General features: G+C 43.6%; 1 protein-coding gene across 1 annotated transcript; it reads left to right on the top strand.

Moving 5' to 3' along the window:
• LOC136653194 (olfactory receptor 10C1-like) lies at positions 1–3,089 on the top strand. Its single transcript, XM_066630103.1, has 2 exons — positions 1–12; positions 2,139–3,089. The coding sequence occupies exons 1-2, from the start codon at positions 1–3 to the stop codon at positions 3,087–3,089; spliced, it is 963 nt and encodes a 320-aa protein (XP_066486200.1).
• Positions 3,090–12,215: the final 9,126 nt, after the last annotated feature.

Below are 12,215 nucleotides of genomic sequence, written 5' to 3'. Positions count from 1 at the left end.
ATGGTGCAGAAGGTAGGTGATATTGAATTATAGCACAATCGTATCTAAAGGTCCTTACTAGAGGCTATGTAATGGGAAATACATTATTCAACCACTGGAAAACCAGCCATCCACAAAAAAAAAAAATGGTTTCAATCAGCAACATTACCTGAGTGCCCAATCCTAATGGCCAGTTGCACTACTGGAACTCACACCTGAGTGTGGCTATGGAGGGAATATCATGATGAGCTCCTCCACTTCAAAATGCAATACTATACCACTGTGAATACTACTGTACATGAATTATAGGATCCTTTTGTAGGGAGACTGACTGATTGTATGTGGAGCTGGGGATAAACTGAGAACAAATACTATAGAGAAATCTCTTAGTTAGACCTTTGAATTGTTTGAGAAGAGGAAGAGGTAAGTGAAGGCCAAAGTAAGAAAAACTTCAGAATGCCACCTCAGACCAAAATATACTAGGCCCGATCCAGATGTAACCCTGCTAACTGGGTAAGAGGCACTTATTCAAGTGGGCGCTCCTCTTTTATTTAGCAGGGGGAGAGTAAACTGGCCCTCCTCACTCCAGCAGTGTCTTTTCTAGAGGCTGTCTGCTGGTTCTTCTGCATCTTTTTTTAAATTTTGAGCCTTTTTGGGACAGGGAGACATTTTCATTTTCTCTGTAAACCACTTGTGAACTTTTCATTGAAAATCGGTATATAAATGTTGTTGTTGTTGTTGTTGTTGTTGTTGTTGTTGTTGTTGTTGTTGTTGTTGTTAATAATAATAATAATAATAATAATAATAATAATAATAATAATAATAATAATAATAATAATGTAACTTGAGGGCCTGGAAACAGTGATGCATGCTGGGAATTTCCTCTTCTTAAAAGCTCTCCTGTTCTTTTCAATTGATGCACTTGTTCTATTTGCACTGAGCTAATGTAGCCGTTGAAACAAATGGGTCGTCCAGTTACATAGCAGTACCAAATGTACCATTTAGCACATAAAGAACTCTGGAGCATAACCATAAGACACCTGTGTGAGCAAAGCACAGATTACAGATTATGAGGCCAAATTACACCGGACAAAAATGTATTTAACAGTTTCCCAATGTGCCTTTTCTCAAAACAAAAAGCAGCCAGTGGAATCTGTGACCTTGAGTAGAGAAATGATAAGGTGGGAAAAGAGAGTGACTGCTTAAACTTTTTCCTTCTTGTGATTTTCAATTCAAAATCACTCCCTCTACCAAGGTGCTTTTCCACCTCTAAGGGAAAAGAATCCTGCATGTTTCCCCCATCAGTGAAAAAGCAGCTGGAGGAAGGCAAAAATGACAGGAGGAGAAGGGATGACACAACCCCCATCACCCCATTTCTCCTGATTATTCTAGCATTTCCCTCTGGCTGAATGTCAAGGGAAAAAGCAACATTGGGAGACTGTTACCTGCATCTTCCACTACTTTGGCCCTATGGGACATCATGTGCAGAAGCTTATCAGTATTATATGACTTCCAGCATTACAAGTCCCACTTAGGGTGCAGCGATGTGGTGAACTTCAACATATAAACATGGCTTCGCATAAGCAGATTAACATGTGGAGCCCCTGCCCTCACTGTCTGTCTGAAGTGGTTGGAGTCCTAAGGCAAAGCCAGCCACTGGGCTCCCCATGATGCCCAGTCACCCCTTGAAGACGTATTGGGCCCCTCCTACCACTGCCACTAGTACGGAGGGCTCAGGTGTGCCGAGCCAGGGGTGGACACAGGCACATGCAAGCCCACAATTTAATTCTCCGAAACTCACTGCCCGGTCAGTAGACCCTGCTGCATCCTGTTGGAGAGACAGTCACAGAGCTCTCCATCAGGTAAGGGAAATTTTGTTTCCTTGCCCAGAGCTAAGCCTCTGAAGCCACATTAGGTCTACTCAGACTTGTGCCAGCTATTTTGCTGGTGCAAGTCCATGTGAACCTGAGAAGGTGGATCAAGTCTGGAAAAAGGGGTAGGATTTTGGTGGCATGGCTGCTGCTATTATCACCCCATTCCCAGCCTCAACAGACCCCCTCTCCAAGTGGAATTTCAAACATGGGAAAAGAAGACCAACAAAAGATAAAAGGAATGTTTGTTCTTCAGCTCACATTCACATCTCCCATGTCTCTCTGCAGGTTGATTCTGACCCAGGCAGACACATGCAGAACCAAAGCGCTGTGGAAGAGTTCATCTTGTTGGGATTCCAAGGACAACCTGCCCTCCTCTTCACTGCCTTCCTGACCATTTATCTGGCTATTCTACTGGGCAATGGTCTGATTCTGGTGGTGACAACATGTGACTCGGCCCTACGTACCCCCATGTATTTCTTTCTGCGCAACCTATCAGGGCTGGAGATATGTTATACTTCAGTTCTCCTTCCCAAGATGATGGCCAATCTGGTAACAGGGGACCTCACCATTTCCCTGCAAGCTTGTGCTACTCAGATGTTCTTTATTCTTTTTCTGGGTGCAACAGAGTGTTTCCTGCTGGCAGCCATGGCCTATGACCGCTATCTTGCTATCTGTCTGCCTCTCCGGTACATGATGATCATGAACCACAGGGTACGTGCGAGGCTGGTGGCTGGCTCCTTTGCCATCAGCTTCCCTGTGCAGCTGGTGCAAATTGGCCTCATCTTTTCTTTGCCTTTTTGTGGTCCCAATGTGATTGATGACTTCTTCTGTGACATTCCACCAGTACTCAACCTTGCATGTGCAGACCTGTTTCTCAATGAGCTGGCCGTCTACCTGGAGAATGTCCTCTTTGTTATAGTCCCCTTTTTCCTCATCCTGGCCTCCTATGTGTACATCACCAGAACCATCCTTCGTATGCCATCTAAGACTGGCAGGCAAAAGGCCTTTTCCACCTGCTCATCCCATATCACTGTGGTTAGTCTCTTCTACGGCTCTGCAATGCTCGTGTATCTGCAACCCAAGACTCCTGACAAGGTGGTCTCTCTGCTTTATACAATCATCATTCCTCTCTGTAATCCCCTCATCTATACCCTGAGGAACAGAGAAGTGAAGGCTGCTCTCAGTAGGCTGTTTGGAAGGAAACCATCCTTTGAAGTGTCCTCAGAGATAACCTGATACATCAAAGAAACTATCCCCTGTCCCCCCCTTAAACATCGTTAACCTTCCTGGGATCCAAGCCATTATAGTCCAAGATAGGAATCCTGGAAGGACCAATATGTGCCACTATGCAGTGGATGAAGTTTCCCCCCCCCCCTTTATCTTGATGAAAATGAACATTCATGTCACTATTTTATTTTTAATATAGTAGACTTGATGTTATCATGGTGTATGACTGCATTTGGGGAAATGTTACAGACCTTGTACTTTTAACAAGCTACTATGTATATTCTTTTAACAATGATAGTAAATGGGACTTACTCCTGGGTAAGTGTGGGTAGGATTGTAGCCTAGGATTGCTAAAGATTTTCCTGCTTGATGATGTCACTTCTGGTCATGACATCACTTCCGGCAGGTCCTGACAGAGTCTCATTCTAAAAAGTGGGTCTCCATGCTAAATGTGTGAGAACCACTGGCCTGCAGCCAAGGGGAGATGTGGAGTCCAGCAGATCAGAGAGAGAAAGCCACTGTTTGGGGGAGGGGGGATTCACCTTAACCTGCTTGTGTTCCTTGCCTGTGATGAATTCAGAACTGTGACCAATGCCACAGGAGAGGCACTTGTTGGGGAAAGGATACAGAATCAGAGAAGTTGAATCAGGAAAGTCAGTGGAAAGGTGATATCCCATTCTCAGGCGCTGATAGGTCATTTCCTGTTCAGGGGATGTCTAATCACTGGTTCATTAATAAAAAAAAAATTACAACAATTACACAACTCCTCTAAAAAAATTACACCAAATTAAAATGAACAATTAAAAAGGCTTCCATGAAAAAAACAGAAGCTACATCATTAAAGAGGTGAGTGTAGTAATGCTGTACTGAGGGCATTATAGGGCATATCAAAGGGGTGTGTGTTACAAACTTCTTACTTACTGAGATCCCCTGCCCCACCCACCCTGAAATTAGTGTCATTTCCTCTCTAGTAATTTGCATCCTTCCTCAGACAAGTTCTTTTTCTCTCTTTCACAACTCAGAAAGCTAGGGAGAAAGGAGAGGTGAAATACAAACTTCAACAGGAATCTTACACCCCAGCACAACAATGAGAAAGAAAACCACTAATTTGTTACAGAGCGACACAGCCAGGAAGTGGAGAGGGGAAGGAGAGAATTTGCTGGAACTGTGACTGGAGAAAAGACTAAAGTTCCACAACAATAGTACCTGCCAGGGCTCTTGTGCTCCTTTTTTTCCAAAAATGTCAGAATAAATTAGGTCCCAAAGGGAACAAATGAAGAAAGGAAGGAAAAAAAAAACAGGACAACTACAATTTGTTGCTGTCATGTCAGCACCCATTAAATCCCAACAACATTGCATATACGCCTGAGGGATCAGATGTGTACACCTGAGGGCCAGGCAAAAATGGGTTAAAAGAGTATGGTCAAGAGATGGCAGTTCCAAAGCAAAGTGCTTGTTTGAAAACACCATTAGTCTGATGAGAGGACAACCCATGTGCAGTAGAATTTTGCAGGCACCACCCACTGTTTCGAGCCTATTTTCACATTTCCAACTTTTCCCAGCTATAGGAACTAGAAACTGAAATATTGTTTTAATTTATTGCAAAGCTCCTTATTTTGCTTGGAAATCTTGGCTTTCCCTCTCTCCCTCCTCCCCTGCCATCACAAGCTCATTTTCTTCCTATATGTGCCACAGTCTTCTTTCAAGACAGCATTAGAGCAATCAATAATAGGAGTCTCCAGAGTTGGAACTTGCCTTCAGGCCATGCTTGGAGACTCAAACCCTCAGGTCACCTTAGAGCAACAGTTTCCTCATCTATGCCCAAATACACAGGCAGTATCCTGAAAGTTGTACCCACCAAACTTCTAACCATGCAATAATTCTCACCTCCCCCCCTGAATACTGAATCCTGTTGGCTTTCAGTAAGAGAGTCCTAGTAAACATGACTTTGGGTGTTAGTAATCTAGAACAGAATTTCTCAATGTTTGTCCACAACCGTATCACTTCACATGGTCCACTTCTACCACCAGAAGTAACCAGCAATGACATAATCGCCAGTTACTTCTATGTTGGGAGGCCAGACGCGATGCAACAAACACCAGTTAAAGGCTCAGGGTGGATGGGAGGGCTTTTTCGAATGTGGAAAAGCATGCTTTGCAGCTCTGCCTGCCAAGTCTCCTACCTCTGTTAGTTGTGTCGTGTTCCTGGTGTCACTGCTGGGCTATATGGGTCACATAAGTAGCACCAGACACCACCTCAAGTACTGGTGGTACTTGTACTACTGGTTGAGAAACACTGACCTAGAATGTATACCTATTTTGTGAGGCTGTTCCCTTTTCTCTCTTTTGATGGTGCCTGCTCTTTCACGGTCCTCAGAGGGTGGTGCTGTTCTTCAGTTGTCTGGCTCAAGCAGTTTCCATGTGACAACTGCTCCATATCACAGGTGCACTGCATGGAGGAGTTTTCCATGCGGATTTGCTCTGCACCAATACGTATAGAGTGATACATAATGTACATTAAATATTGTATTGGACAATAAACAGCAGAGGATGGAAGATGGTGACTCTCTCCCTGCAAACAACTTCTCTCTTTCAAAAATCAAGGTTGAAAAGAAATGGGTGGAATAAAACAAGGGCAGGGGAAAACTTTGGTGATTCAATGTGCAGTACAGTCATTTATTTTGAAGATTCAGGGCTTGAAAATGCATCAAAGCACAAAACACAAGCCTTTGGTGTTAAAATATCCGAATAAAACCACAAAACAGCACATTTGGGGGTAAAAATATCTGAATAGAGCCACAAAACACCACATTTTGGGGTTAAAATATCCAAATAAAGCCACAAAACACCGCATTCTGGTGTTAAAATATCAGAATAAAATCACAAAACACTGCATTTTAGTGCTAAAATATCCAAATGAAACCACAAAACACCACATTCTGGGGTTAAAATATCTGAATAAAATCACCAATACAGCAGGGGACTGGACCAGATGACCTTGTGAGTCCCTTCCAGCTCTGACTCAAAATAGGAAGCAGGGCAAGAGAGCCAAAGTTGCTTCCCAGGAAGAAAGGGTACATTATGAGGCAGCTCACAAAAGATGGCAGTTGCCCATCAGCCCAGGTGCTGGCACAGAGACTTTCAGTTGTGCTCAAGGAAGGAAAGTGGGGAAGAAGCCTGGAAAGGGAAGAGAGCTCACTAAGGGACCTTCTTTTGTGACTTGATGGTCCTTGATGGCTCAGCCCTGGCCCTAAATGGATGCTGCTGTTGTTTTGTATCCTGCCCAGGGGAGTGGCAACAAGCTCTGGAGGCCGGTTTCTCCACTAGCAAAGACTCCTTGACTAAGTTCAGCCACGGAATTGGAGGGTTGGAGCCATGGGCAGCTAGGGTTGGGAATCTTTTTGGGGCACACTGACTTTGTTTATTTTAAGTCAGGAAGCTCACAGGATGTGGCTTGTGCTTACATGTTCAAATGTGCTATGTAAGCAAGGTGAGGCTGCTCATCGACACAGTCTGGTTTGGGGTTTTGCCATCATATACACATAGGTATATGTTTGTTATCTACTGTTGCTTCAATTAAGGGACAAGCTGACCTCTTCATTATTACATTGTTGTTGTCTTATATAATTGCCTATTGTTGCTTTAATTAAAGTGCTGTATTAGCTATTTTAGACAAGAAGTATAAATGCAGAATGAGCCAAAACTGCCTTGGGTTTGCTTTCAGAAGGCTGCAGTAGGCAAAGGGCACAGAGAGCATCCTTGGAGCACATGACCCAAAATACAGTTGGAAATGATGTGAAAGAACTTGCTTTGCTTGATAAGGAATAGTTGGGACTGATATCTCTTTTAATATTGGAATTTTGACATGCAAGGATCATTGCCTGCATGCGGAAATGGGTGATGAGTGGGAACTCTCCACTGGCTCTATGGACTGCAGGTGAGAGATTGTGGTCAGAGGAGCCAGGAGGTCCCAAGAAATGGAGTGAGGAAAGCTAATGGAGGCTGGGAAATTGAGGTGCCAACAACACTCTCCCAGCCCCCTGGTGCAATCCATCTTCTGCTAGGGATCCATTTTGTTGCTGCTGAAAATGTATGTGATAGAGCGAGAGAGCCTAACAAATTAACGGAGAGAGCTTCTATATCCCAGTCCAGCACTCCTTCCATGAGTTGGTCTGTGCTATGTGGTGAACATAAGAGCCAAGGTTGGTTGGTTTTGTTTTTAAATAAACCATCACATTCTAGACCAGAGAGACGTCTCCATTTGTCAGACTGGGTGCCAAAAATAGTCTTTCTCCAAGTTCTTATTGGTTTCTTCAAAACTGAGATAATAATGGTAAGGTGCTGACCCAGGGGAGCCTATATTCTGTTCTTTTTCTGAATTTGAAGACAGGGGAGTGACTTTTGTCTCTCGTGAGCAAGGTCATTGAATGGCAATGACCAGCTAAGTTTGAGTGCGGGAATTCCTAACTGTCTTCATGCTGCTGTCTCAAATTGCCATTTACACACTTGGGCACTGTGGAAGAAGCACAACCTGAAGGACTGCCAAAATAATCTCTCTCTTTTTTTTTTCCCATACACAAGAGTCCTCTAAGGTGCATTGTGCACAATCGATTCATTGTGGTTGACCTGCAGCATCATGTTTCATTTGTTGCGAGCTGTCCACCCTGTCTGGGGCAAATGATGACTCCAGATAAGGAAGCTTCATACAGTCAGTGCCCTACAATTTTAGGAACCTCTCCAGTTGTTTTTTTAAAATGTGTTTTTCCCTCTTCAAGGATTTGTTCGAAGACATGTTTTTCTGTACTGACACACACAGCTACCCTCACTGTTGGCAGCAACAATTTCCTCACAGTTCATAATTTGTATGTGGGTGGGATGTTGTACTTAACGACTCAACAGTATCCTTACTCAGAATCAAAAATGATGCAAACGTGTTTCGCTATTGGGTAGGGGTGGCCAAATGCTATAGCCATTTGCTATAGGGTGAGGGTGGTCAAACCCTTGCTATAGGGCAAGGGTGGCATGTGGCTCACAGCTCCTGAGCCACACGTGGCTCTTTGACATATAACGCCATTAGTTATTTGATTTTTCTCTGTAAACCGCTTTGTGAACTTTCGTTGAAAAGCGGTATTTAAATACTGTTAATAATGATGATGATGATGATGATGATGATGATGATGATGATGATGATGTGTGGCTCACAGAAATATGTTGACTGAGCTCCTTTTTTGTATCATAATTAATATACAAAGTAAATAAAAAATTTTATAATAATTTATGGGGTATCAATTGAGAGTGCACTGGATTAAAATGAAATTTAATGTTAATGGTGAATAAATATATATAAGAATCTTAATGCTTCTTAAAAATTGTGGTTCAGAAACCTCTCTTGTGGCTCTCAAACATCTGAACTGGCTTACCTCGATGGTCTTATATTTTTCCCCAGCATAAACAGATGCTATATTGTAAGTGCTCCTGGTGGAAGTGTGGGGACGGAGGATGTTAAGTACCAATATTGGCAAAGGATGGAGAACAGACCTCAAATAAGTGATAACAGACTGGGGCTGTTGACAGGGAAGTACCAAATATGGTGTGCAATGAGAAGTATTGTTCCCTTCAATATACCAATAATGAGGCAATTGCTATTGCCTTAGATTACAATGAATGCAAAAACTTGCATTCCAATGGCGTGTTCCTGCTACACTACTAAAACTGCTTGCATTTCGTATTCCTGTTCAAAGACTCTCATGTCAGTTACCTTATGCGTGGTTATCTATGTCAAAAAGGCTTCTAACTTCATCTTAGAAGGCTTCCAAGTCCATCTGTTATATTAACCCAATTGCTATTTCTCTTACAAACCATTTTTATTTAATTTGTTTTGGTGGTTGTTATATTTTAAGTCTGCACCACTGGTGAACATGTCACCTCACAGAGTTACATAGGTAGATCCCTTCTCCCGAGGAGTATACAATGAAAAAAAAAATTAGGACACTGAGTTTTCAGCTGCACTGAGTTTCTGCTTCCTGCCCAAATGTGCCCAGTGGCTTCCCCTCATTACTCTGAGGAATGTGGTTCTTCAGGCACCTTGGTGTCTTCACTGCAAATGTGCTGAGGTGTTCCTTCTGGGTGGTTGCCACTTTTCCAGCCCACAAACTCTTTCCTTCCTCCTGTGTGTTTTCCCCCTGCACAATTTGCATCAACATCACCTTTTCAAGGTGACTAGTCCAATCTGTGTTCCAGCTGGGAAGGGAAAGCATTGCATAAAGAACTAATTATAGAGTGTATGGACTGGAAAACCTCAAGTGATTGATCCAGGTTGGACCTGCTGGGAAGGGAAGAGGTGTTAAGTGTTAGAAGGGAGGGGGAGAGTAGAGTAATCATCAAAAGCAACCCCTTCCTATATTAAGAATATCCCATCACCCAGGCTCCTTGCTATCAACAAAAACATATAGAGGCGTGGAGGCTGGTAAAGGTTTCAACAGAAGTATTTTACTCACAGTTCAAAGTTGCTTACATAATTCACCTGAAGTTACCAGAGGTCCTACTACTTTAGAACAGAGAACCCTAGAGCTGTTCCCTTTGTGTGGAAGTCTGGTGAGGTTGGCCCGGTGGGCATGGAGCCCTAACACAGCACATCCTTCTCCTGAGATGGTCTGAAGAGAAGAGAGAATGTGAGAAGGAGGGGAGGAAGGAAATAGTGTTAAGGACTCCCATCTCCTGCAAGAACCACTGAGGAGCGGTTGAAGAGTCCTGCAGGCAGTGTTGTATTCAAATCCCACCATTAAGTGCCCAACAAGGTATGTGGTGGAAGGAACTGTTATCTTTGGTATGCCAAAGAGCAGACAGCAAAGCCAAGAGACTGCCTTAGATTACTATGAATGCAAAATTTACACTTCTTGGCATGTTCTCTCTAGGAGTACAAAGCCTGCATGCATATTTGCATTATATTCTTGTGCAATGGCTATCATGTGAGTGTCTCCATGAGCATTGCTCCAGAGAAGGAAAAACATTAGAGATGAGGACAGTCCTCATCTTCAAAGAGCATTTTCAGTGGCTACTTCATGGCAGTATGTTGGCAACCTTCAGACTCAGAAGACTATGGTATCGCGCTCTGGATGGTGGTTCTGGCACAGCGTCTAGTGTGGCTGAAAAGGCCGATTCGGGAGTGACAATCCCTTCCACACTGGAAGCAAGTGTAGTGTGTCCCTGGTCTGTCTCCCTGGCTGTGGGCCTTCCTTCTTTGCCTCTTTGCCTCAGACTGTTGGACAAGTGTCTCTTTAAACTGGGAAAGGCCATGCTGCACAGCCTGCCTCCAAGCGAGCCGCTCAGAGGCCAGGGTTTCCCACTTGTTGAGGTCCACTCCTAAGGCCTTCAGATCCCTCTTGCAGATGTCTTTGTATCGCAGCTGTAGTCTACCTGTAGGGCGCTTTCCTTGCACGAGTTCACCATAGAGGAGATCCTTTGGGATCCCATCCATTCTCACAACATGACCGAGCCAACGCAGGCGTCTCTGTTTCAGCAGTGCATACATGCTAGGGATTCCAGCTTGTTCCAGGACTGTGTTGTTTGGAACTTTGTCCTGCCAGGTGATGCCAAGGATGCGTCGGAAGCAGCGCATGTGGAATGCATTCAGTTTCCTCTCCTGTTGTGAGCGAAGAGTCCATGACTCGCTGCAGTACAGAAGTGTACTCAGGACGCAAGCTCTGTAGACCTGGTTCTTGGAATGTTCCGTCAGCTTCTTGTTGGACCAGACTCTCTTTGTGAGTCTGGAAAACGTGGTAGCTGCTTTACCGATGCATTTGTTTAGCTCGGAATCGAGAGAAAGAGTGTCGGAGATCGTTGAGCCAAGGTACACAAAGTCATGGACAACCTCCAGTTCATGCGCAGAGATTGTAATGCAGGGAGGTGAGTCCACATCCTGAACCATGACAGTAACAGGCTGTCATGGCAGTAACAGGCTCTAGAAAGGTCCTGTGGCATCCCAAAGATGATCAAATGTATGCTTATGTGGAAATAAATTTGTTACACTTTAAGGCAGCAATTTTGAACCTTTTTTCATCTCAGGGCACACTGACAAGGTGCTAAAATTTTCAAGGCACACCATCATCTTTTTTATTATTGACAAGGTACACCAAGTTGCTGGTCGGGGGGGCTAACATCCTCCAATGGCCCTAATAATAAAAGACCCTCCCCCAAATTCCCATGGCACACTTGCAGATCATTCACAGTTGAAAATCACTGCTTTAAGATGCCACAGGACTCTTTGTCATTTGCACCTGCAGTGTGAATCTGGCTTAGCTGGTATGCTAGTACAAACATAACATATCAGCAACTCAAACATCAGATCAGCAAATTCTTATGCTCAGAATATTGGTCTGCCCTCACCAAGCCAGGTGATGTGAACTCACCTTTAATTTAAAAACAAAAACAAAAAACTATAGACATAAGCATCCATCTATATATGCACTCATCCTTCACTTTTCCTCCTCACCAAAAATCACAAACCTCTTGGGTGACCAAACATTAATTAAGGGCTCAAATCTCCTAGTTCCTTATTCATTCACAGCTATAGTGGCAATGACTGGAGTAGGGGTAGCATATCGTAAATAACTTGTGCAAAAATGAAGCAGTTGGTTAGACTTAGTGCTTGGATGTCTGGTGAGGAACAGTCTTCCAGTAAGGGTTTATCCCTTGCAGTGTCCCGCCTAGGACTTTACTTGGGGATGCAAAATCCTCAATTATTTTTGACACAACTTGTAGTGGCAAAGAAAATATATAAAATTTTCAACTTACTCCAGTTCAGAGAGAATTTCCAGGACAACTTACAGCACAATCCTTTGCATGTCTACTTAGATGTAAGTCCCACTGAATTCAGTGGGACTTACTCCCAGGTAGGTGTGTATAGGATTACAGCCTTACTGAGCAGCAACAGCAGCAATCCTAAGCATAAATTTGAAGGGAGCAATCCCATTGCACTTAATGGTACTTATTTCTGGGGAGGCATACTTAAGATCTCACTCATGGGGAAGGGCACTGCAGGATTTTAATGGAGGTGTAACACTATACAAAGTGCCATGTGGAATCTGTGGTTAATTTGGCTTCCAGCTGATTTTGCATGAGCAATGTCTCTGCAGCA

The sequence above is a fragment of the Tiliqua scincoides genome, chromosome 5 (assembly GCF_035046505.1).
Source record: "Tiliqua scincoides isolate rTilSci1 chromosome 5, rTilSci1.hap2, whole genome shotgun sequence".
Taxonomy (NCBI): domain Eukaryota; kingdom Metazoa; phylum Chordata; class Lepidosauria; order Squamata; family Scincidae; genus Tiliqua; species Tiliqua scincoides.
The sequence above is the reverse complement of the archived record's forward strand: the minus strand, read 5'-3'. Positions and strand labels throughout refer to the sequence as shown.